This window comes from Esox lucius, chromosome 14 (genome assembly GCF_011004845.1).
Source record: "Esox lucius isolate fEsoLuc1 chromosome 14, fEsoLuc1.pri, whole genome shotgun sequence".
NCBI lineage: Eukaryota > Metazoa > Chordata > Actinopteri > Esociformes > Esocidae > Esox > Esox lucius.
This window is the reverse complement of record NC_047582.1, coordinates 33,576,160-33,602,514: the sequence shown is the minus strand read 5'-3', so window position 1 is coordinate 33,602,514 and position 26,355 is coordinate 33,576,160. Positions and strand designations below refer to the sequence as shown.

Sequence of the window (26,355 nt, the reverse complement as noted above, 5' to 3'; positions counted from 1 at the left end):
GCACCAGGACCGGCGGTGGGGTTGCACCAGGACCGGCGGTGGGGTTGCACCAGGACCGGCGGTGGGGAAGAATGTGACACACAGAAAGGTGTTTTGTACTGCCTAGGTAAGGTGGATCACAGGTTGGGAGTGACTACTGAATTGTTCGTGGGGGGAAAAAGGTCTGTGTGTAAATCGACACGATCACAAAGTTGCCTTGATGTTTCGTCAGGACACCAAAACCCGACCTGTGTGTTGAAAGTACAAGTTAATAAAACGTGAAATTGTTGGAACATAATGTGTATATTTTTTTTGGTTTAAATTCTGCATTTAATTTCTATACAGTTCAAAACCACATGGTAGAAGAATATGATGCTTATCAAATTATATTTGATTGTTAAATTATATTTGGTTTTTGTACTCACTGTTAGGGTTTGGATGAATCCCTTTAAATTCTCCATGTGAACGATAAGATGCAATAAAAAATTAATTGGAGTTTTAGTGTACTTGAATTGACTGGAAAGTAAATGGAACTGACCCCTAAACGGTTTGTTATATGCTAATTTAACAACTACACACTGTGAATTTACTAAACCATAAGAACAATGAATGACCTACATTCTTTAAATTAATGTACGTTTAGGCATTTTAAACTTGACAGGAAAGTGGTGGAGGAGTGTTAGGTTGGACCAGGACTCATACAGTGGGGAGAACAAGTATTTGATACACTGATGATTTTGCAGGTTTTCCCACTTACAAAGCATGTAGAGGTCTGTAATTTTTATCATAGGTACTCTTCAACTGAGTGACGGAATCTAAAACAAAAATTTTATTGCATGACATCAGAAAAGCAGAACTTAATATTTGGTACAGAAACCTTTGTTTGCAATTACAGAGATCATACGTTTCCTGTAGTTCTTGACCAGGTTTGCACACACTGCAGCAGGGATTTTGGCCCACTCCTCCATACAGACCTTCTCCAGATCCTTCAGGTTTCGGTGCTGTCGCTGGGCAATACAGACTTTCAGCTCCCTCCAAAGATTTTCTATTGGGTTCAGGTCTGGAGACTGGCTAGACCACTCCAGGACCTTGAGATGCTTCTTACGGAGCCACTCCTTAGTTGCCCTGGCTGTGTGTTTCGGGTCGTTGTCATGCTGGAAGACCCAGCCACGACCCATCTTCAATGCTCTTACTGTCCCCTTTGCAGAAAAACATCCCCAAAGAATGTGTTCTTGGGGTTGTACTCATCCTTCTTCTTCCTCCAAACACGGCGAGTGGAGTTTAGACCAAAAAGCTCTATTTTTTTCTCATCCGACCACATGACCTTCTCCCATTCCTCCTCTGGATCATCCAGATGGTCATTGGCAAACTTCAGACGGGCCCGGACATGCACAACTCAAATGTGGTTAACTACAAGTGCTTACGCTAACGCTAATTACCAACTGTGCAAATGCCAATGGTATCCACCAGAGTTCATCAGACGTCGTAAAGTAAATTAATGTTAATAAATGGCGTCAAAATCCTGACCTGTCCCTTTAAATATTGTACAGAGCCTTTTCCCTGGACACACTAGTCGTCCCAGAATATCGCCTGTGTCCATGTTTATCCCTGACCTTTGGCCCATGTACATTTATCACAGCCCAATAAACCATCTGGCTATGTCCCATGAGCCAGAGGTAGGGCTCTGAATAGGTCAACCACTGGTCTCAATGCACACTATAGACATGGCTACATTTCGCAGCTTTGCAGAAATGAAACGCAGGCACACATGCATTCCAATGACCTGAAGGGGTTGTATATCTGTATTTCACTATTCTCTGCGTCTCAGACTGGGTTTACATGACGCTGTCATCCTGGGTTTTGCGTTCTCTGTTCTTGTTGTTCTGGATCACACGTCTGATGCAGTATTCACTCTCCTGGCCCACCTCCGTCAGGCGGAGGTCACACTCCAGCAGCATGCTGTTGTGAGACACGCCCTCCTCCAGAACTTTGCCTCCATCCTAAAGGAACAAACACGACTCACAGGATCTATATTTGAATCAGTCTCACACCGCCAGCAATCCTGCAGCAATACAATGTGAATTGTTTTGTGGTTTAGAATTAATCAACATTGTTGATGGACATTGTTGGTACATTCCTGTCAGGGCAAATTAAATCAAAAACATTTTCTTACTCGAATAATGAATGCAATTTAAGTTTGCATTTCCTGGGGATGACAGCAACAACAGAACAATCAAAATAAAATACAGCATCTATGAAGAACAAATCTCCAGTTGAATAGAACAGCAAAGCTTATTCATGTCGGGATGAATCCTAACTTCCACTCAAATCAAATTTACACTTAGATATCAGTGCATGACTACATTGAAATTTGAATTACTCATGTTTAGGAAGAGATTTGTCACTATGTTTATGGCTCCGTTTCCACAGGAAGCCCAAAACAGATCTTTTTCTCTGTTTTAGAAAATCTTCACACATTGTATGATTTATTGATAGAGACAGTGGGGAAAGACAGCTTTGCTGACAGGGCTGTGGGTGGGATTCAAACCCATTCTGTAGCAGTATACGTCCACTGGAGACAACCTAGGTCACTCTGAACTGAATTCGACTGATCAGTCTTTTAAGCGACCTGTTTCAGATCTAATTAGATTGGTAAAAAAATATATATATCTTAATTTGTCTGCCTGTGTAAACTGATCCTGTGTGTCAACCCGTAATTCCCCTGGAGACAAGCTGGGGTCAAGCAAAAGTGGTACTATGTAGTACGACAGAAACAGCGTTTCTCCGCCTTGACAACCCCAGACTGAATTTACTGTGGGCAACCAATGAATAGGCTACAGTGTCACACAGCAACCCCCCCCCCCCCACGAACGCTCTCCTGTGATGTCTGAGACAAGCATTTCTATTTCAGCATCGTACAACACCAAGGTCAAACATACTGACATAGGACAACAGTTCTGCTGTGTAGGGTCTTTTGACGTGGGCACAATGTTTACAGTCCTCTGATGAAACTGGAAAAGCTTTCCGTTATTAATGAGCTAGTTAGCTACTGGTATGTTTAGGTCCCCATTGAAACCACTGAAGATCCTTTTCAAAAGCCCTCTTTTTGTTTTACATTCTATTCAATGAAACATTCAAACATTTTCCAAAGACACCGCTTGAAAGGTGTTGACACACACTTTTGTCTACTTCCTGTCGAACGATCGCCTTGCGTTTGTTAAAGTTGTGTTAAAGTGCTGTAAATTGTAGGCCACTCAGAACATCAAGGGAGAGACGCCATGCGTAAAGGACAGCACACTTACCGAACCCAGCCGGTTACAGGCCAGGCTGATGCTCCTCAGCATCTGGTTCTGGACCAGGACTTGGGACAGCACGGTGGCGGTGGGCTCACTCATCTCATTGGCCCCCAGGTACAGCCGCTCCAGGGTGCAGTTCTTCAGCAGGGCCTGAGCGATCGCTTGGCCCCCCTCGTCGCCCAGGCGGTTCAGTCGTAGGTCCAGGGACAGCAGGCTGGTGTTCTTGGCCAGGGCGTGGGCAATAGCCCGGGCCCCCGGGCCCTGAATGTTGTTGTCATAGACGGTCAGGGTTTCCAGCCTACTCCTGTTCAGTGTAGTTTAATTTGCATGATGAATATGAATTAATTACGAGAGGAAAGCTAAATGACAGAGAGCCTGTAATGTGTGTGGGTGAGGCCAGCATGTAGATTTACAGCTCACCTGGTGAGCAGCTTGCCGATGGCCCGGGCACCCCGGTCCCCTACCAGGTTGTGGGACAGGTTGAGCTCTCTGAGGGACGGGTGGTCCAGGAGGTTGTTCACCAGCAGACGACACTTCTCATCATCCACTTTGCTTTGGTGGATCCTCAGCACCTTCAACAAAGGACTGAGTCGGTTTCATAGTACCAGGAGCATGATGAGAGGCATGGCAGGTAGGTTTATGGACTGCAAAAATTTGTAGCTTTTCCTTAACCCGCCCACGCGTATGGACATGTAGAAAACAAATGTTCTTGTTTGCTCTGATAGAACGTTCCCGAAATGCAGAACGTGAGGTTATGGTTTATTATAGACCATTACAACATATCCATGGTCTCTTCTTGCCTCATATGAAACAGAACTGGTGTCACCGATGCCTGCTGAAGAGGCGTGCGGTAGAAAGCCAGACAGGGCCCCGCTCAGGCCAAGGACAGCAGAGGGGCGGAGGCAGAGGGCACCATCGATACTCACCCTCAGGGTCGTGCAGGACTTCAGGGCCCTGGCCAGCAACTCGCAGTCACGGTAGGTGAACTCAAAGAGGTTCCACTCAAAGTTCATGCCACAGCCCTTGACCCTATAGACCACATGGAGCTCCTCCAGGCGGCTCAGTTTGTCCAGCAGGATGCCGAAGTCAAAGTGGTCGACGGAGGGCCCCTGCACGCTCAGGTCACTGGCCGAGTCACGGCCGTCGTCCTCCTCTTGCGCCTGGGGCTCCTTGATGGGCGGCAGCAGCTGTGAGATGTTCAGCCTGGTCACGTAGTCCCGGCACAGGGGAACGGCGTCCAGCACCAACCTGGGGTCGGTTACGTCCGGTATGAAGAGCTCGATGATGTTCTCCAGGTGCCTCTCGTGGAACATCCGTTTCCAGCTGTGGCCGTACGCGGAGACGTCACGCAGGCCCCAGCGCTTTTGGCAGCAGCGCTTCCAGTAACCTTCGTCGCTAATCAGATTGGAGGTAACCCGCAGGGGCAAGGAGGTGGACAGCCTCTCCAGGACGTAGTCTTTGTGGCTGGGGAGAAGTTTGTCGAGGATGGGCCTCTCTGTGACAAAGGTATAAAGACTTGGTATTGTATAATCTTCACTATCATTCAGAATGAGGTACAGTAAACATACACATTATGTACAGACAGACATACAAACAGACATACCCTCAAAGTTTCTCACTATGTGTTGCAGGCAGATGTTGGATAAGTGGGGCACAACAGCTAGGGACCACTCTGGGTCTTCTGCAATGATCCTGCGCATCTTCCTGGGGTCGGCAGCCAAGTTGAGTTTCGCCACCGGAGGATACGTACCACCCCAAGGGGCCTTGGAAATTGTTGCAGTCATGTTTGGGAATGTAGGAAGAATCACCTAAGTCAATATGAGAATTGAGAAACAGAACACAAATTATTTGTAATTATTATTATTATTATTTGTCAATTAGCTAGTTAGCTTGTTACTGATCACTTAGCTAGCTACTGTGAAAGGTAAGAGTCCATGAGAGTTCGCTATCATAACTGTAACAGCAGCACGAGGGCTAACTTTAGCTAACTAACCACTACAACGCAAAACTATCTTAGGGATCACAAAAAAAAAATCACGGATATTCATTTTATAAATTCATTTTATAAATGACATTTGTAAATGACGAGTGCACGACAGGAACTCTCTAGCTCACCTCGTTCGGGCTCGCAGTCAACAGACCGTCTCCTTGGATACAGACTCACTCGCTCCCGAGAAACTCCCCCTCGTCTTTGGGTACAACGGGATAACAGATCCGAACAAACCTTTACAAGAAAGTCTTGAACTTGGTTATATTTATGACTCTAAACTGCAGTCCTGGTTCCCCTAATTCCAAACACTGTTGCGGCTATTTGGTCGAATTTACATTAATGAATGATGTGAATGATGGCTCATCAAAAAACGACACCTTCAATGTCTTCCTCTCCAACCCAACTCAACCCCAACCCTCTCAAGACGGAAACTAAGAGCATGCCACTATGTTTCTTAATTAAATGTATGGTTTAAAGTTTTCATCAAGTGTTATTTCATGATATATTAGTTTAATTAAAGGGGCCATTTGTAATATTTTGACTTTACTAGTAGCATAAATACAAGCATAAATTAACCATAAATAAAATATATTTTCTACAATGTTCAGAGTGCCTGAGATATTGATGATTTTTCCCATGCCCGGCTATCAGTTTGCACTGACTGATAGAAGGGCCTACAGCCTCCCTTTAGACATTTGCAGTACTTTCACCCCACACTGACTCCCCAGACCAGCTAACACTATTCAAGTCTTCTTCGGTAAGTCATTGTTTAAAATGTAGTCTTGTAAATATACGTTTTCTGCACAGTATACCTTTAACTGTGGATTAAAAATAAAACATGCCGCCCGGCTTGCCCAGCAGTCAAAGAGTTTTTCTGTGGGTAGGAGAACTGGAAATCTGTGGACAAGAGCTAGCTGTTCCCTCTTTCAAGTGGCGTGCCAGGCATTTCTGAGGAACCGGGAACTCACATGAGGGACGTTATCCCACTTATTGACTGACGACTTGGACAAACCAAATGATGTGTCTAGCTATTACCCACTTAGAAATGTCTGTGGGTAGACAGCAAAAGGTGGTACTATTGAGACAGTAAGTGGTGGTATTATTTTGCTCTCGATCTGCTACATGACTAAAATGTGCAATCATGAACACTGAACCGGAGCTGTTCTCCCCAGCATCATTTCTCTGGACAGGGGTGACATCAGCTGGAAAGGAGAGGGGGTAGCTTGGGCCGCAGTGTATGAAGTAATAAATGATTCATGTCTTTTTGACAGAAACACTGAAACATTGTTTTGGGGATAAAACAAACATTCCAGTTTGTTTTCTTTGCTGCTTTTTTTTCTCCTACACTGGACAAAAAGAAGGCTAGAACAACTTTTGATGTTCAAGACATTTTTACATTGGGGAACCTTTTCCAGGTAACAGCTTAACAAAATAGGAGTCAGAGCTACATTGGATGTAGGGCTTTAGAGGTTTTCTTTGGACACATTTTAGAGTTCTTTTGAATAATATATTCCTGTTCTCATTTCAAATAACTCATTTCTGTTCTTGTTTCCAATAATACATTCACTTTGTGCCTTTAAGGTCCACTTATTTTTACCTTCTGTTTGAAACCAATGTGACATCTTAAAACCTTTATTTTTAATCTGCACAGTAGATTTTATTTTAGCTGTGAATTGGGGAACTCATCTATTAGAGTGTACTAGAGGCCACCAACAACATGTAAATCTTGTACAGTGTGATTTCCCTCCCTTACCAGAGCACACTGAAAATAGCCCGGCAATCGTGACCCACATCCCTCCAGAGTAAAAGAGCGGGTTTACACTGGTCTCCAGCTTGATGAAAAAATATTTTTGACTGGCTGACCATTGAACGTACATTTTATTTTAATTTTTTGCAGATGTCTTATGAGGTTGGGTGAAGAAATCTCCAAAAAATAAATGCTCTAATCTACTTGGGATGGGTTACCAAGGGGACATCGGAAATCTCTGAGCCATCCTGCTAGACATGAGCCAAAATTGGTCAATAAACCAACTTGCATTTTTGAGAGATACATTAATAAGTTATTGATGAATAGCCAAATATCCGAATATGCAATGTCAGCAAGTTTTTTTACTGCCCTTATTAAAAATGTTCTACAGTGAGGATTACAGCCTATTGCCACGAGTAGCAAGAACATTTCATTATCAATAAAAATACTTTCTTCTGATTTATGTCTAGCTGAAGCATTGCTGGCCGCTGAGGGTCCTCCCTACAGGGGACCATCACTGTGACGAATGTCTGACTATAATCTCAGTTAACCCAGAACTAAAGTCTCACATAATTGTTCTAATTGTGCTTCTGGGTCTGTCGTCACAACCGTATGTGTTAAGAGATTACTTCAGAACCGGGCGATGAGCTCCGCCCCCTCTATTTCAAAATGACCAGCGAGTCTGTGGGCAAAATCTCCCCTCCCCTTACAAAATTTGAAAGATGCAAACACATGCAAATTCAGGATTTGTCCAAGGCACTGGAACTAACTCTTTTTTTATTCCCTTATTTTACCAGGTAAGGATGACTAAGAACACATTTGTATTTTTAGCAATGACCTGGGAGAAATTTGGTTTCGTCTGTACTTGCTAGTTCATTCCGTACCTCTAATCAGGGATTGATTTAGACCTGGGACACCAGGTGAAAGCAGTTAAATACCAGGTGGAATAGAAAACAAACAGCAATCTATGTTCATAGGCTCCGAGTTTAGAACCACGCGTCTACCTTCGATGATGGCATTGTTTTCATACATGTTATTATCTCCTGCAGTGAGAAAATCTAATCTCACATTACAATATGCCACCTGTACAATATTCCCCGCACATTAGCGGCGAATAGTCGATAGTGTAGTTGTGGCAAAAGCCTATCACATGGACCATTCGTGAACAAGCCGGTGGGTGGACGAGGCTTCTGGATTTAATGTATTTGTATACTTGAAGATCCGTCATCCTTCGAGAAAACAAAACGATGCAGGAATGGCGTCATACGCATGTGTCGCCACTGGCTTCATGTGCGTTGAAATAATCACCAAGAACGTGTAGTCGGTATTCGACTGCTCAGCAGTTGAACTGGACGGCGTTCTTCTAGTCTTGACCCGCGCCATTCAAAATCAGCAATCGCCACTTTTTTAATCACCCGTACATTCATATTTTTGAATTTTCTCATGAATTAACAGGAAAATTAAAATTCTCTCAATCGGCTTGTTAAATAAAGGTGACATAAACCAAAATACATTAGGCATGTTGCACAATTTGCACACATTGAATATAAACCTACATTTTTATTTCTATAGTTGTGGCACTGTCGTGATGAAACAGGCATTGCGTTGAATGATATTGCCTATACTGCGTATATGACAAAAACCTAGACCCATTAATTAATGCATTGCAATTAATACATGGCACATCTATAGTCCCTTGTACGCTTAATTGGGCCACTATTGTTACACCATTTTTTAGGTAAAACTAAATATTATCTCAGTTACCCCAGCAGAATAACGTATTGCAGTCTAGACAAACGTTATTCTGCCCGATCAGCCTTTAGCTTCACAACCCCCCCCCCCCCCCCCCCCCACCAGTTATTCCATCCTATTTACAATTTACAATCACCAAGGCCTGAGTCCTACAGTCGCCAGTGTGCTGGGTCTTATCGTCAGCTGCAGGGGCGTGGGGCAAAAAAAGCTCTGGGTCTTAATTTTCTGGCAGTAACCCTGGTCTGGATTCTGTGTACTTTTAAATCCCTCCGCACTTAGTCCAACTGCAGACAAGCTTCATTGACTCAGGCTTCTATGCCTCCGCCGCAGCGGACACACACGGAGGTCAGTTTAGCACAGCAGCACTTCGCCGACACTCCACAACTAGCCCGGAGCTGATGTACGACAATAGAAATAGGATGTTCATTTGGCTTGAAGCCTAGGCTCACTGCTCGCCTAAAACATGTTGCTCCAAGACCATCAACTGACCTGTAGTTAGTTGGTTACCCCAGACAGAATATACCCCTGCCCCCCACCCTAACCTAACCTCAGAGACACCTGTGCCTAAACCAAAATGTAGTGGTACCTGTGCCAACATTAATAAGGATGTTGTGGGATCAATACATGGCAATATCAGATCGGTCATCAATATTTGCTCCTTTTCTCACTCACCTCCATGTCACCTGCTCCCCCTGCCCTGTTGGCCTTCTCATACCCCCTCTCCCTCTCTCTTTCTTTACTCTTAACTCACCAGAGTGAACATGAAAGAAGTATCAGTAAACAGGTTTCTTGCCATGATGTTCAGGAATGGATTACTAACCAATTCTGATCTGAATGGCAATGAGAATTATATAAATAAACATTGACTCACCTCTTGTGCTACTGCATACTTAAATCATCTGACTGGTATTCATTTTCTCACTGCTCTCAACTTTTGTAAGGCTGCCCAAAAAACGGATGAGTGTCACTGCCACCCTTCCTCTTGTTCATGATGACACTCACTGTGAATGAAAGCTGACTAATAAAACTTCTTGCACTTTAGTCAAACACAAATAATTCGATTTATCATAAGCAAATAGAGCTATACATCATACTAAACTAATATGCAATCAATGAAAACGACTACTGTCTGCAAAAATAACATGCATCGCAACATAAATTACTGACACTTTACTCAGACTTCACGTGGGCTTTCTGACATTTCTAACGAAGTCATTAACGTAAGACATTACAGTTAGTTGAATACGCACATGCGCACCATTGTGATGGTTGATTAGCATTTGCAAATCGTCCCGTTTGCACCAAAAACCTTTTACACTCCATGCAAATACTGACGCTTTTTAGCAAACTATTATTTCCACAATTACAGTTAAAACTATCACATTCGACAAGAAGATATACGTAACACTCATATTACATTTTAGTTTTCCACTCATAGATAGTACCTACCAACAGAAATCGACCGACGGCTTGTGCTGGGGTACTGCAACACTTGGACAAACCACACGCCGAAATGCAGTAAACCACAAAACTAGAACTGGTAGTAATAATAACGGCAATTTGTTAAGTTTAGTTATGATTATGTTTAGATTTGCTAATTATTATTTTTGGAAAGCGGTGCATGGGTTGCCTGTCGTAGCGTAGCGCATTTTTATTTTATTAATAATTGACATATTTGGGGGGGACATTTTGAGCATATCTGAATATTATATATATGAATATATATTGTGATTACGGCCTTGATTCTGATCAATGTCAGGTAGGAATGTGTAGTATTAAGTGTTCATTTATAGCCTAGACTTTAGTAGTTCTAGCACTTTTAGATTATAGGACAAGGCTATATTATGAAGAGGTTAGGGTAGCGACTATGACATGGTCAGCCTTGTGACATAATATGGTGCTTTAGGAGGATATTCGCTTAATTATGTAATAAGACCTTATTTAATAGGCTAACTTAATTGGACGTTTTTTGGTTTGACCCAAACGCTTCAGTGTAATGGGGGGGGGCACAGCGATTGAAGAGAGAGCAGAACCATTGCTGACATTGTTCTTTTCATGACACACCATGGCAGAGGCTCCTGGAGGAAGCGTGGGGGTGGGGGGGGGCACTCGACTAGGGCCCGGGGACTGGCCGTCACTGTCGTCCTGGTGTAACACAGACTGACAGACACACGCTACACTCAGCTTCTAATGGACTGGCGTGACACAGGCCTTCTCTGCGCAGTAGTCTCCAGAAGCAGGCGCTGAAATGCACTCGGGATATTAACCTATGGAGGAGGGGGGGGTAACGTTTGGGGATCACAGACATCTCGCCTGGGACTGACGCAGAATCATCTGTGGGACAATCCTGTGTGTGAGTCACGAGTCGGTGATGTCCTTTTCCTCGGCTCTGATCTTTCAGTGTTGCGTCTTCTCGTGGTTCTGCATCTGAAGAACCCCAAATTATTCTGTGTGACACTGCAGAGAAAATCTGCATGTTAAGAATAAACATTTCACATCAACATTTTTGTGATTTAGTGCTCTTCTGCAGAGCGATATATAGTTGCCTGTCTTACAGTGAACAAAATAGATTAACAAACCACAAACTCATAGCCTACTTCACTTTGGTAATGTAGGTTACTGTAGAATTGTACAGGGGACCCCTTCCCTCAGGTCCTGAATGTAGTCGGCCCTGTTCACAGAAGAAAACTAAAGAAAAATGTTCACTTCATTTCCAGAACCGACGATTGTCTTGGTATTAGCTGCGTTTTGGAAAACATTTTTGGCTTACACAGTTTTTATCAGCAGAATTTAAACTATTTTAACATTTTCAAAGATCACTGTGTGCAAAGGAAACCCAGCCAAAACAAAATAGCCATCTGTTCATCCTTTCAGAGCCTGCAAAATGTCCCGTATCTCTGTTTGGACTATGGAGCGATCACACCTGGTTTTCCTTCATGGCAGGCCGAGCCGTTCCATTCGTTGCTAGGCAACTTGGCCGTGTGTAAATTGCCAAGGAGAACTTTGGCAAACACAGGTACCTTTAACAGGCTTCTGCCTCCCTTTTTCTGTGTACTGTTTTCAAAAAACTTTTAAATTACTGCTTTGAAGTTCAGTAAGGCTTGGGTCACACTCCTAAAAGTCTGGGTCAATAGAATGAATTATTAGCTATATCAATATTGGATCATACGGCTTCCTAAAATAAAATTAACAATACCCACCCCATCATATAAAAAATAAAAAACAATGAGCAGTGTTCAAATGGCGCCACCTTGTGCCCATTCCTTGGCAGATGCATTGCGACTTTGAAATCAATGCAGAAACTTTATTGTTTCACTGGGAAAATGAAAAACAAGACAGACCGAAGGACAAAGTTACAAACAAAATATGAACTAAAGGCATGAGACATAACACTGAGTGCACTAGTTTTCTGGCAAGAATGGACTTATCGGCACGGTCTCATCGGCATCTCTGACAGAACAAAAAAAACAAAACAAAACAACCCTCCCCCCCCCAAAAACAAAAAAGCGCCAAGGTGTCAGGTCAAACAGGCTAAATGTTCCATACAAAAACATCGTCACTGTCTGAGTCGTCGCTGATGTAAGTCGTGGGGCTAGAGCCCCAGTGGTCACTGTGGCTCAGGGAGATGACGGAGCTGAGGTTGTCCAGGGAGAGGTCACTGCTACTGCTGCTCCCACTGGTACTGCTCCCACTGCTGCAGGTGTCGTCGTCAATCACCAGCACCTCTTCACGCTGAGCTGCGTTGGGGGGGGGGGGGGGGGGGGGGGCATCATGAAGCCGTGTAACAACCCAGGTTTTTAAAACTTTTCACCCTACTGTGGCACCCACGGCCCCTCCCGCCCACTCGCCCCTCACGATCTACTGCCGACTCAAAACCGGAATGGGAGTGGGGTCAAACGCACCTCTCACCTTTCCTCTGGACGATGAGCTCCTGGCGCCTCAGCTTCATGTCCAGGCTGAGCTGCTCCACCATGCGGTCGATGCAGTTGTCCAGCACCAGGGAGCGGGTCTGAGACAGGATGGCCTGACGACAGATGGGACACTCATCCTTCCTCTTGAGCCACTCCCTGATGCAGTGCAGGCAGAAGCTGTGCGTGCAGTTCACCGTCACCGCCTGTAGGGGGAGACACGTCAGAGGTCAGATTAATGGGTGATCTTTTACTGGGACCAGATTACATATTAGAAGCAACCCAGTGAGAGCACTCAACTAAAAAATATTATGGCAAAGTGAGACCAGCAAAGCAGAGACACAAACAAATATTTAAAATTTGAATAGTAGTTTCCTTTTGGCTCCGACTTTTCCCTAAATAAATCTATTTAACACACTGTTGTCAGAACCTTAAAGGGAGAGAACTGCAAACATGGAAATTGTGTGTATGTTCATAAACCCCTTTAAAGAACCCATTTGTAAGATTTCCACCATGTTAAAAAAAGGAACAGATTTATGTATTTTTCCATCAGCCACTGGGGACATTTTTATTTCCCCAAATAATGTCAGCATATTCACTCAAAATATAAAATGTTATAACCTCAATTAACAGCTGTCTTACAACCTCAATTAACAGCTGTGTACAAACCATTTGCGTCAGTGAAGTGCACAGGAAAGACAATTTACCTAACTGAAGAGCTCTGAGCAAATGATTTACCTCAATGAAGAGCTCTGAGCAAATTATTTACCTCAATGAAGAGCTCTGAGCAAATGATGCATTGAAGTTCATTCTCGAGCACCTCAGTTATCTGCGTTACAACTTCCTCCTTCTGTGCTCTCGCTCTCTCCTTCTCTTCCTGGGAAAGAATAAACATTGGCTTAAAATCTCTGCATATCAATGGTGGCACATCATTTAAGGTCACTGAAATTCAATTGAAAAAGGAGTGAAGAAGTTCCTTTACTTTTGTCACCTCCAGCTCTTTGTCCTTGGCCTTGATAACATCCTCGAAGCCTTGCCGTGAGAGCGCAAGTTCCTCTATGACTTTTCTTTGCTATATGGATTACAGACCCATTCAAGGGTTCACTCAGTTAATAATCGTTATACTGGGTCACCGTTAATACAAAAGCATAACGTATTTTTTTACTTACCTCTAACAAAGCCTCCTTCAGCTGTTTGGTTAAAGCCTCCTCATCCGACTGTTGTTTAAAAGTTTTCTGCAACTTTAAACAGATTTGCCAGTGTGTTAAATGAGTAGTCTCTCCAGAGCCGAACATTAGGTTTCACAACATCTTTGCTCCACCATACAATCTAATCAGAATAACCCTTCAAATGCCTGGTTAATGTACACAAGTAGTACTGGTAATGGGTGTTTTGGCTGACAACATATAGATTTAGCACATCCTGTCCCTGTGTTAAGTTGACGTACATGAGGGCGGTCAGCCTGTTGAGTGGATGTGAGCGGCGAGAATAGAATTAACTTGAATTTAGATTTCAGGTCACCATTTGCGGTTGGGAGTTTTTCCAGAGACCTGGGAGATGAGCAGAGCTTTAAGTGCAGCGTGAGAGCAGCGTTAGTTTCTATGGGTCAGATTATATCCGGTTGTGTGATAGTGTCCTGGGAAACACTCCCAGGTCTACGTGGCTCGCCGCCAAAAGGCTGGGGCTCAGTACCGTGTCTCTTCTTCATCTGATTTCACGCAGTGACGCTCACCTCCAGGCGCTTCTGAGTCTCACCGATGGACTTCTCCAGCATCTCCATTCTGCGTAACTGGCCGTGGAGCAGTTCCAACTGGCTCTGGAGCTCCTTGACCTGCTCCTCCCGGTGGGGGTCGTGCTGGCGCTGCCCCTCCACCACCTCCATCAGCCGCTGGGTGTCACCCAGTCGGTCATGCAGCACCTGGATGTTCTGGCTGTAACTGGGTCAGACATACAACTCCACATTTACGTCTGAATGGAAATAAGGACAGTGACCGAAATGCGCTCCTCAGCTTTCTGCGTCTTGACGAAATTCTGGCGTCTTTCAAAAATTGTTTTGTTCTACAGTTCCACACTCCTTTCAATTTGCGATTTAAAGCCAGCATTCTCCTCTCCAAGGTTCACTAACTTCTATATGTGACAGTTCCCGAAAGCCCACTGTAAAAGCAGGTAAAGGTATAGTGGCAAGCTAGATACATTTAGTCTAGCTACATTAGTAATAATAGTTTCATCAACACGCATACTAAAGCAGGCAATATTAAAAACCAGTTGAATCCACTGTCAGAGTCTTAGCATTAAAAGTCACTGGAGGTATCTGACACTCTAAACCCGACAAAGAAGTGGCTAAATTGGGCACATCAGGAAGTGATCCCTTCCACCAAAATCATGAAGGCTACTGTTTTAATCTGAGAGGAGAGCCTCAGAGGAATGGGGCACGTCCCTATACCCCCCAAAACATGACCCGTCTCCCAAAATGATATGTATACACAATTTCCCCACACTTATTCTAAACAGTGCAGACAAGTAGAGGACAGTGTGGAATCTGCCCTGTTGGTGGTCAAAGTGGGCAGCACCCAGAGCAGCAGTGGACATACATCTGCAGGCTGGACAGATCCCCGCTGGGCCACTCCTGACGCTGCAGCGCACTGGGCCCCGCCTCCTCTGGCATCCGGCTCCCTGGCTTCTCGCGCGGTTCATCAGTGGGACAGGGCTGGCCATGGGACTTGTCTGTGGGGGAGCACCGGTACAGCTTGGACTTTGATGACGCTGAGGGCTCTAGTTCATCAGAGTTCAACTTCCTTTTGGTTTTCTTGGATCGGGAAGCGAGGCACGCCGCTTCATTAGCCCCACTCGCTAGGCAGGATTCTGAGGCAATGAGGCGCCGCTTTACCAGTATGTACTCATACTCCACCTCTGTGCCGGCTACAACGGGCACACCCAGCTTTATCGAGTCCCCTGGCTTCAGGGAGTGAGCCTTGTCCACAGGAATACGTTGTTCATTCACCCACACGCCATTGAGACTCTGAAGAAGAACAGCTTTCGGTTTATTACAAGCGTAACACTAATAAAAACACTCAATTAAATAAAAAATTAGCAAGCGAAGAAGCTGTACCTTCATGTCTGTCACCGTCCACTGGCCGTCCTCTCCTCGCTTGAACATACAGTGGAGTCTGGATATCATTAGGGGGTTGCTTTGGGACAGTAGCTGGTGTGTGACGTTTAAGCCACGTCCGAGAGTGACCTGTCAAAAGAAAATGGGTTAGGGAAGTCGATTCACAGTGGCTCCTGTTGTACAATTTATTTTATGTCTCCAAGGAAATGAATGTACGCACAGGACAGTCAGTCTCCCTAGAACTGTATGACTAGAGTCGTTTTGCACTAGACCAGGACACTAGGGGTCCACCAGACTTTTCACATTTTTGTTGTAGGCCCGAAAAAACACAACAGATTCAACTTGTCAAATATTGTCATGATCATTAATAATTGGATCAGGTTTCAGTCTAGGGCGACAATAAATGATGTGAAATGTCCCCAAGGAGAGGGTTGGGAAACCCTGGTCTCTATGTACGTGACTGTTTGATTATGTTATGAATTGATGTATTATATTTAATACATGTAACGTGGAGTGTGCCACGTATGTCTTAGGGCTCATATAGCACCATTTAGATAACTTTCTGAGACCTGAGCCAAAGGTTTCGTTGGATAAGACTCGTGTTATGCTGCTTGGTAAACATGCGATGCTACTCTGCTAGGAAGCCCCGTGTGCTCGTTTAGTTAGTAGTGTGGGTAGCTAACAGGCTATGGTTCAACGTTAGCACCAATCAGCTAGCTAACAACAATTATTATTTGTACTTTACATTCGCGGCGAAATTCGATAACTAAACTAGCTGTGCATCTATTGTAGCTAGCTACCTGTGTATTCTCGTACAAGCAGAGCCGCTCCAATTTTTTCCCAACTCTTGTCAAAAACCATTCTTCTTTCTTCGCAGATTCGTCATCTTCAGCTGCAGAGGAATTTGTGCTTACTATTTGGTCCATTTCTTCACATATTACATGGGGCTAAATAAGGAAAAAATATAATGTTTTTTTCCCACTGGGTTGGCAGAGCCTTCCATGTTTACTGGATATGACGCGAGTTTCAAAAGTCCCACAATGCCTTGCTCTGACTCATGAATAACCTGGGCAGGCCAGAGGAACCTTATGGGACATATAACTCTGAAAGCACTACTCATTCGGTTAAACGTTTATGATAGCTGCCGCTCCGCGTTTCCCACGGACGGCTCCTGTGAAACAACAATCTCCTACAGAATATCCACTGCCCAAACAAGTATTGTTCTCAAAGGGATCTTTTTTTTTTTAAAGGTTCTTTGTTGGTTTGTTATTAAAAAGGTACAATAGTGGTTTCATGTTTTGACGTTTTAATCTTTGACGTTTTAACCATTTTAAAATGTTTAATCTGTGAAACGTGTGGAGAACAGTAGGCTATAAAACTGAACGGGACCAGCTCGTGCCATTGCGTTGTGATGATGTAAAATATTTGAAGTTATTTGTAGGCTATTTGAGGATATTTTTACGTTGTTTTGTTGAAAAAATTATAGCTGGCAGAGAATGTGTTACTGTCGGTCATATGGCCGGCAGCCTGAGCTTGTGCACTCATACAAATACCTTATAAATACCTTATACAATAAATGTTATATTACACCAGGACATTCCTTATGTTTTGTGTTTACTTTTGTTAATAACATACTTTTATTTTTTAAATACTGTGTTTTGGTGGATTTTTTTAGACAAAACATAATTTCCCGATTACTGCGGCGCTCTCCATGGTGTTGAAGCGCTGAAATAATTGTCCCCCATCCTGATGAAATCGTCTATGGTGCGTGCATAAGCGCGTACACGTGCGCGTGCATTAAAGTGCACTACACTTAAGTGTCCCGAATGGGGGATTGAAAATGTGGTCATCCTAGCCAAAACATTAAGCGTAAATTCATACGTAAATTGGTATAATCGTAAAAAAGTAATAGGTAGAACATGAAACGTAAGCGTGGTATTAGATCTGTGAATGTACAAACAAACTACTATGACGGACTAATATGTTTTGCTAGTATGAATTTAGTTTTACAATTCTAAAGCACAACATCACCATCTTGAGTTTTGGCGGTTTCATCTTAACCTCCCAAAAAACGTAACTGAAACTTTCCGGGAGGAGTGCTAAACATAACAAGCAACAGGCAGTGTGAACAATATGAAATCAGGCAAACCGGAAATAGGTATACTGCAAGATTTCAATTTAAAAGTCTCTTCATGCATTCATAGGAAAAACTGATTTTCATGTGTAAACCATGTGCGTAACTGTTCTTTATTTGTGCATAAGTTTCACGTGAAATCAAAAAAATAACTTAAACTTATAGAAATTGTATTATTGTGTAGGCCTACACAATTACAAAAATGACAAAAGTGTCGGCTTCCATACTAGATGTTCCATACACATCCACTGTCAGACAGTCTTGAGTGGCAGCCTGCTCGGTGGTTCGTGGTCGTTTCAGTCCGCACCACACACTAGCGTGATTGTAACTGAAAAGGGGCCAATTCGAGCCAATTGCGTGATATTCTGAGAGGCGGGACTTCCCTTTTGTTCAGGAGAGAGGTTAAGTTGAGAACGCGCTAGGGCTTGGTCAATGTATCACCGGTTTATCTGAAACCCTCAGTTCAGCAGTAACGCAAATTGATACAAAGATGCGGCGACGGACAAATCTATGTATGCGATGCTAACCTGATACGTATTTTGCAAACCCATCTTGTTAAAAATGTCTGATGTCAACAAGACTATCCAGAAATGGCACGCGAGTTTCAAAAAAGGCACGGACTTTGATTCTTGGGGACAGTTAGTGGAGGCGATAGATGAGTATCAAATGTAAGTTGCAACAACAAACCATTTCCATCATCAACTATTAGAGTCAGTGGTTGGAGAATGACTGGATGTGAGAGGAGGGTTGCATCTTCCCATCTATTCAGGGAATATGTAGTAATACGCATCACATTGATTGGTTTTCATTAAATATCTCAAAATCCAGCATATCTATTTTTGCACGTTCTTACATGTGGCAGACCACTGTAGCTGTTCTGTAACTATTTTATCTAGGAATTATATCGTAATGAATAGGTTCAACCACTGGTTAGAACGCTGCTATTGTATTCGTTTTTAAAGAATATTGTCATTCACTTAATCCTCGGTGACCCCCGCGTTTGTTAAATGACAGCAACAGTTAGAATATGTAGGAACATTGTGTGACTTTAACAGCCGCTTGTTATCATGGGCGGAGCTCTGAGCTAATCTGTGGATGTGTCGCGTCACTGGTGTACAAAAACGAATTTACCCCGAAAATGCAGGATTCATTAGCTAAAATGCTACACACCCATGACAATCCATGATACATTTTACGTCCCTGGACTTCATCTCTGTGTCCGGGAGGGGGCACAAGAACAGCATATTTTACATTAAATTGCACCTCATGTTACATTTTAGTAAAAAAAGAAATCCATGTTCTTGAGAACAGTTTCACAGTCTGACTTGACTTTTAGCTGCTGTCTTTAATTTACATTAATTTAGACTCGCAAGGCAGTTGCAGAAAGAGGTCCAGTCAACAAACTCATCTGACTTCACAGAGGATCAGAAGGTAACCTTTTTATTATCCACTCATCCACATTTTATAACAGCGAGTGAGTGACTGTAGGTATCTTTGCCTTAGTCTATGGTCACTCACATATTATTTTATTTAATACCTGAAAGATACCGTTTTTATCTGATTTAAAATAAAATGATATTCAGTGGTACCCTAATAATCTTGGAAAACCTATTGCTATTTACCACAGTTTTCCCCTTCCAGAAAACATTAGGGAAGTTTGCAGCATGCCTGGAGATGAGAAGTGCTTCCCTGCAAGTTAGTATCTCTATTTTGATTGGCTTATTCCAGGTAATACAGTCTTCTTCAATGGTATTCCAGGGTGAAAACATCTAAGACCATTTAATAGATTACACCTAGCAGTGGCCTATAAAATGAAAATAAGTGTGTAAGCTGTGCGTGTGTGCGAGTTTTACTACTTCTAAATACCAGAAGTCCTTAATTCAGGGTCAGGGCATTTTCCAAACAAAAAGGCAGCTGTAGGCTTGGGATTTTGTTTATGGTGATAGATATATCTCTTTAACATTTTACCTTGTTTTTCTCTACGTTTATGATATCTATTTCATGATTAAGGCCCTGCTTCATCGCAGCGACTCCAGGTCTAGTGACCGTCAGTGTTGGGATATGTGTTTTCTGTGAAGTCTATAACAGAATCCTTGGCGGCTGAAGGGAAGGCTCTCTCCGGTCTTCCACCTGGATTGAGCCTACAGGGGGTTGTTAGAGCTCAACGAGGCAAGGCAACCATATTACTGACCCCTAAAACCCCAGATGGTGCTGGACAACAGCACTCCCCTCCCTGGTTCCACTGGGCTAATTCGCAAGCAGCATTCAAACCCTGGTCTCACGTTGACGCCACAAACCGCAAGGCAGTGATTTTCACTGATACCTGATGTTCAGGGTTGAAATTTGGGTTGGTGTTAGGAGTTAAGTTTAGGATTACACTTAAGGTTAGGATTGGTTTTGGGGTTTATGAAACACATTCTGACATGATCAGAATAAATATACACATTATTTTACAGTAATTTAAAATGTTGGCACTTATAACGCCAAGGTTATGGGTTTTAGGGCCCACCGGAGGCAAGAACGAGAAAAGTATGAAAATGTGTGCATTCTGTACTGAGTCCCACTGGAGCATCTGTTAAATGTCTTCAGTGTAAATGAACTGTCTGTACGCACCTGCTCCTGTCTCCAATCTGCTGCTGCTTTAGTGCACACAGTCCCAAGGCGAGTTCAAGTTAGAAGATCTCAAGAAACTGGAACCCTGTGCGTATCTTCATCATCATCATCTAAACGTTTTGCCGTTATAGGATGCTTGGGCAGTGAAGTGTGTTAATTGTGTTTTTTCTCCCAACAGTTATCAAGAATGTCTTGACGTACAACAAAGATTTTCCCTTTGATGTGCAACCAGGGCCATTAAGGTAAACAATGTTCTATTAACGTCCCCTATGCAGGCTCCTTATGGTGCCAGGATCTTGGGTTCAATTCCCAAGGACTAGTACAAAAAAGTATGTACGTATATGCAGCCAGTGCTAGAAGTTGCTCTGGGGAAGAAAACCTGCTAAAGGCCGCAAATGTAAATCACACAGTAAAACAAAGTTACTTCTCCGAATTCCCAAATGGCCACGCCATCTGAGTGGCTGTTTTGTAATCTAACTCATGAAATGTTTAATTCAGGAGAATTCTTGCACCAGGGGAGGAGGAGAACCTGGAGGTGGAGGTGGAGGAGGAGGCTGCAGGAGTAGGTTCCCTCGAGTCTTTTCCCAACAGAGTACCAGGTAGATATCTGTTATATAAAGCTTTTTAAAGCAAGTGGCTCCAAGGCCGAATGCTTGTTGGGCAGAAAGCTGTGGTACATGAGCCTCTGGAGATTGTGATGTACGGTCAAACTCTGCATCGTGCTTATATGGGAAACTTTCCTGAAATATGGGATTGTTTTCAGTAACCAGTGTGTCTCCAAGTATCCGTTACAGTTTGCTTCATCAACAGGTACGCTGTTGCCACGACTACCCTCAGAGCCAGGGATGTCACTGCTCACGATAAGGATTGACAAGATCGGGCTGAAAGACGCAGGACAATGCATAGATCCGTACATTACCGTAAGCGTGAAAGGTATGATTCACTGTTTTCTAGGAATGCATCGATAAGAAAATTATAGTCTCAAACTGATAGCCGAAACTCGTATAACGCAATCGGCCGATGGTGATACCTAAACCAATGATCTGACAGTTTTTTTTCAAACGATGATATCTGGTATAAAATTTAATCGAAAATAGAAATTATGCCTCTAACTGTAACAAATTCAATAATACAGAAGTTATCTTTCTATATATTCTAATAACAAAATGTTTGTAAAAATAAGCAAAATGAATAGAACATTTATAAAGTTGTATAGAGCCTGAGCATGTAGTGAATAAAGTCTCAGACTCAACAAAACTGCAACAGACAGTAAATAATAACTGTAAAACAAGGACACAACTAAAGTGGGAAAGAATAATCACTAAAGCAAATTGGATGCAAATTCAGAAGTGGGCCCCATCTGGCCGGAGATAACCATCCATTTCAAGCAACCGTCTGACAGATCACTCTATTTTCTTGCCAGTAACTAGCTTAAACTGATTGTCTGCTATATCTCATTGGTACATCCAGACTGTTTACAGAACTAGTTATCCTCTGGAAAAACATTAGGCCTGAAACGGTGGTAGTCATATGTATTTTACATCTGTTGAGTAGACCGTTTAGTGTTTGGGCCACCGGCACCCCAGAGTGAATCCCAAGGCTTTGTTTCCTAACAGATTTGAGTGGCATTGATTTAAACCCTGTGCAGGACACCCCAGTGGCCACCAGAAAGGAGGACACCTATATTCATTTCAGCGTTGATGTTGAGATCCAGAGACATATCGAGAGACTACCAAAAGGTAGTCAAACACTCCTTCTCCATCAAAGTAGTGGGAACACCTCTACTAGCTAGTCCACAGCATCATGTCGTTTTAAGCTACCACAGTGTCACCAACCTGTTGTTAACTTGAACACCGTGAACAATATTATTTCTGTCCTAATTTTGTTGGTAATCCTGTTTTCCACTGTGTTGCATCACCTCTTTTAACAACACTCTGTAAGCGTTTGGGTATTGAGGAGGCCAACTGCTGTAGTTTTCCAAGTGAAATGTTTCCCCATTCTTGCTTGATGGAGGATTCAAGCTGCTCAACAGTTCGGGGTCTCCTTTGTCGTATTTTTCATTTCATAATGTGCCAAATGTTTTCAATGGGTGACAGGTCTGGACTGCAGGCAGGCCAGTTTAGCACCTGGACTCTTTTACTACAGAGCCATGCTGTTATGATACGTGCAAAATAGGGTTTGTCATTGTCTTGCTGAAATAAGTGTTCCTGAGCCCATGCAGTGATTTCCACTACAGAATAATTTCTGTTTTTAATACAGTGCTGTCTGAGGGCCCCGAAGATCACGGCCATCCAATATTGATTTGCGGTTTTGTCCCTTGCGTACAAAGATTTCTCCATATTCCCTGAATCTTTTAATTATATTATGTGTCGTAAATGATGAGATCCCCAAACGCTTTGCAATTTTACATTGAGAAACATTATTCTTAAATTGTTGCAATATTTGCCTGCACGGTCTTTCACAGAGTGGTGAACCCCTCCCCATCCTCACTTCTGAAAGATTCATCCTCTCTGGGAGGCTCTTTTTATTCCCAATAATGTTACTGACCTGTTCCCAATCAACCTAATAAGTTGTGAGATGTTCCAACGGGTTTTATTTTTTGTATTACACAACTTTTCCAGACTCTCTTTTGCCCCTGTCACAGCTTTTTTTGAAACTTGTTGCTGGCATCAAATTCAAAGTGGGCATGTATTTTTCAAGAAACAATTACATTTCTCAGTTTCAAAATTTGATATGTTGTCTTTGTACTATTTTATATTGAATTGAGTGTTTAAATGATTGCATTCTGTTCTTTAGATTTTACACGGCGTCCCAACTTTGTTAGAAACAGGGTTGTAGTAATAAACCCTCTCTGGGTGCGATCAGGGTTAACTAGCTACCTTTCTCAGAGACCGAACAACAGATTTGTTCTCCTTGCTGGCTTGGGGATACAACCAGAAGCTCTGGCTGAAAGGGTACCTGACAACTTGTGTTTATTCCAAAGCCAGTCAGTCACCCACAGAGCTGTGGCCCATGTATACTCTTTGATTTGATAGAACAAAATGATGATGGCTTGAATAAGGGTGCAGGGTCAGTTAATGTTAAAAACCTTGCATAGTGCTTTTGAAAAACAACTGTTAATTATGTCTTTGGTTCTTGATCCAGGGGTCGCCATCTTCTTTGAGTTAAAGCACTATAAACCGAAGAAGAGGTTTACCAGCACAAAATGTTTTGCCTTCATGGAAATGGATGAGGTCAAGCCCGGTCCCATCGTAATTGAGCTGTGAGTGACACTTTATAATTTTTATTTACCTCCAAATGTGTCGAAAATAAATTCTATTTGATGTTAGCAATTGTCTAGTATTTGACGATGGTCATTATTCACTTTTTCTAGGGTCAGTCTGCCCTTTTGAATATAATGTTTTCAATAAACAACCTATTTATATTATTGGTTGTCAGGTACAAGAAGCCAACGGACTTCAAGAGGAAGAAGCTCCAGCTCTTGACTAAGAAACCGCTCTATCTCCACCTTCACCAGACATTGCACAGAGATTAAAAATCAAGGCCACTGGATGGAGAAAATAATGAGCCCTGGAGGCACCAGAGAATTCAGATTTATTAATAAGGCATCCTTCAAATTATTATTTAAAGGGGGAGTTGACAGTCACTCTCCTGACTCACTGTCATTGTCAGGGTTATATTGATCGTGGAAATCAAAGGGAGACGGTGGAAATCAAAGGGAGACGGTGGAAATCAAAGGGAGACGGAGGGCTCAAGGGTGGAGACGGAGGGCTCAAGGGTGGAGACGGAGGGCTCAAGGGTGGAGACGGAGGGCTCAAGGGTGGAGACGGAGGGCTCAAGGGTGGAGACGAGGGGCTAAAGGGTGGAGACGGAGGGCTGAAGGCAGGTGTTGAACCCTAGTCTCCAGCAGGGAGCCATACATATGTAACCGCTCAACCATGTCTCTACACTGACCTCCTGTTTCAGTGTGGTGGTTTCCAAGCTCTTCCATTCCGTGGACCACCAAATCACTGCCAAAAGCTGTGAAGGAACAGTATTTACAGAGTCACACAGTTTGTTAACAAAAAAAGTATTTCAGCTAAATTGTTCCGTTGATCAGTGAAAGTAATACATGCTTATTCTTTTTTTAAACGTTGTCAAATGTATGTAAACATGCTCATACTAATATTCATACTCCAAGTTATTTTTGGAAGAATGAATAAGTCCCAAAATAAAAAAACAGGACCACCTGCAGTAACTCCCTGGGGCACCAGCAGTTCCACAGATTGAATACCACTGGTTTAGTGAACCAATGATCTGTCTGCCTTCACCCCCATCAGCAATACTGAATCCAGAAGTCTTCATGGCCACACCCATTTCCCTATGTCACTACATGGCCTTCAATGGATGATGCATATTAGCTATACACAGTGGTGACAACAATACACAATGGATGACGCATATTAGCTATACACATTGGTGACAACAATACACAATGGATGACGCATATTAGCTATACACAGTGGTGACAGCAATACACAATGGATGACGCATATTAGCTATACACAGTGGTGACAACCATACACAATGGAGACCCCCATTCTGCATGAAAGGAGTTCGAAGTTGGTCATGTAACCCGGAGAACCAATAGAAAAACTACAACCAACATCATCTTTAGTCTTCCCCTGTTTTTCCCTTTTAGGACCAAAGAGGAACAACATGGTCTTCAGTGCTCAGCCAGTGTATTGATGTAAAATCACATTGACAATATCACAAAGGCACCGTAAGATATTTTGCTGCATGTTTTAAAATATTTAACTGCCCTTCAGCATCACCATTCTACATCCATTTAGATCAATGCACCACCATTCTACATCCATTTAAACACTATAAACAAAATGTGAATAATCTGTTTGGTTAAACAAGGGAAAATTATTTTCAACCTGTCGTAAAAACATCCTGTGAAAATTAAGTAAACAAATGCATTGGTGTGTGGGTAATATCTGTGCAGATTAGTGGGAGTAACTTATCAACATTCTCGAAAAACCAAAGAAAATTTAGAAAAAAGCCAGATTTGTAGTTTGTGTGCCTTTAAATTGATCCAAATTAAAGGTGTGTTCCTCTGACAATGCACCTAATAGGCTAACCATATCATAGCAATATGTCTATCAATGACAGTCAATTAAGTGGCACGCAGCTATTGGCTAATGCATATATCTGCACACAGGAATGCGCAATCTTGTTCTGAAATTAATTAAGGATGCTTTTTTTTTTTTTTTTTTAAAAGGTTCAGATATTCTAAGATGTCAGCCATTAAAAGGTTTTCGAAGGACACTGTGTGAACTGATGTTGATTTCTACCTGTGTTGTATCGCTGTTTCAATCAAGGCCCTCAAGGGATATTCACTATTAAAACACAGTATACATTTTAAGCTTTTAAAAAAAAAAAAAAATATTGTAATGTGAAAATATCAAGACTAACCACACTAAAGATACTCTAATGGGAGTGTATGGTTGTATAGTGTGTGCATGCTTGTCCTATCTGACTCGGTTGAGGACTGTCAATGCAGGACTGCGCTTCAGATGACAGGTTGTCAACAATTAAACATTGTACTGAGAATCTACACTGCTTTCATTTCTAATAAACATAATGGTGCTTGATTAATGTTGTTCCTTCAGACTAACGAAAGCGATGAATCCTAATGCCTACTTCAGACTCAGTCTATTTACCCAGAATGCATCAGATAGTTACAAACCAATTAAGTTACTGAAGCCCACAGGGAGGTGGTAACTAGCTCTCCACTTTGCCATGTCGTTGACTCCCACAAGCAGCTTAACATACAGTAGAA

At 42.7% G+C, this 26,355-nt stretch overlaps 3 protein-coding genes across 6 annotated transcripts; 1 reads left to right on the top strand and 2 right to left on the bottom strand.

Annotated features, from left to right (window-relative positions):
- Nucleotides 1-1,752: 1,752 nt before the first annotated feature.
- tcte1 (t-complex-associated-testis-expressed 1) lies at nt 1,753-7,788 on the bottom strand. Its single transcript, XM_020053697.3, has 7 exons — nt 6,078-7,788; nt 5,391-5,464; nt 4,879-5,083; nt 4,202-4,770; nt 3,696-3,847; nt 3,282-3,579; nt 1,753-1,979 (listed from the first exon to the last, which is right to left on the bottom strand). The coding sequence occupies exons 3-7, from the start codon at nt 5,057-5,059 to the stop codon at nt 1,815-1,817; spliced, it is 1,365 nt and encodes a 454-aa protein (XP_019909256.2). The 5' UTR covers nt 5,060-5,083; nt 5,391-5,464; nt 6,078-7,788; the 3' UTR covers nt 1,753-1,814.
- Nucleotides 7,789-9,918: 2,130 nt separating this feature from the next.
- On the bottom strand, nt 9,919-16,825 carry rnf8 (ring finger protein 8, E3 ubiquitin protein ligase). Of its 2 annotated transcripts, none has more exons than XM_010878387.5 (9): nt 16,582-16,823; nt 15,782-15,910; nt 15,264-15,691; nt 14,405-14,609; nt 13,842-13,913; nt 13,655-13,744; nt 13,442-13,549; nt 12,674-12,878; nt 9,919-12,501 (listed from the first exon to the last, which is right to left on the bottom strand). In XM_010878387.5, exons 1-9 carry the CDS (start codon nt 16,705-16,707, stop codon nt 12,296-12,298), a joined length of 1,569 nt encoding a protein of 522 aa, XP_010876689.1. In that variant the 5' UTR covers nt 16,708-16,823; the 3' UTR covers nt 9,919-12,295. The 2 variants fall into 2 exon arrangements, with proteins under 2 accessions (XP_010876689.1, XP_010876690.1); XM_010878388.5 differs by having other exon boundaries at nt 12,409-12,501; nt 12,667-12,878; nt 16,582-16,825.
- A 1,457-nt stretch (nt 16,826-18,282) lies between these two features.
- Nucleotides 18,283-26,167, top strand: aida (axin interactor, dorsalization associated). Of its 3 annotated transcripts, none has more exons than XM_034296802.1 (10): nt 18,283-18,583; nt 19,280-19,346; nt 19,557-19,610; nt 20,561-20,615; nt 20,707-20,770; nt 21,027-21,127; nt 21,339-21,448; nt 22,177-22,267; nt 23,673-23,790; nt 23,967-26,167. In XM_034296802.1, the coding sequence occupies exons 1-10, from the start codon at nt 18,477-18,479 to the stop codon at nt 24,061-24,063; spliced, it is 864 nt and encodes a 287-aa protein (XP_034152693.1). In that variant the 5' UTR covers nt 18,283-18,476; the 3' UTR covers nt 24,064-26,167. The 3 variants fall into 3 exon arrangements, with proteins under 3 accessions (XP_034152693.1, XP_010876692.2, XP_010876694.2); XM_010878390.4 differs by having other exon boundaries at nt 18,284-18,583; nt 21,339-21,461; nt 22,145-22,267; XM_010878392.4 differs by lacking the exon at nt 18,283-18,583 and having other exon boundaries at nt 19,543-19,610; nt 21,339-21,461; nt 22,145-22,267.
- The last annotated feature ends 188 nt before the right edge of the window (nt 26,168-26,355 follow it).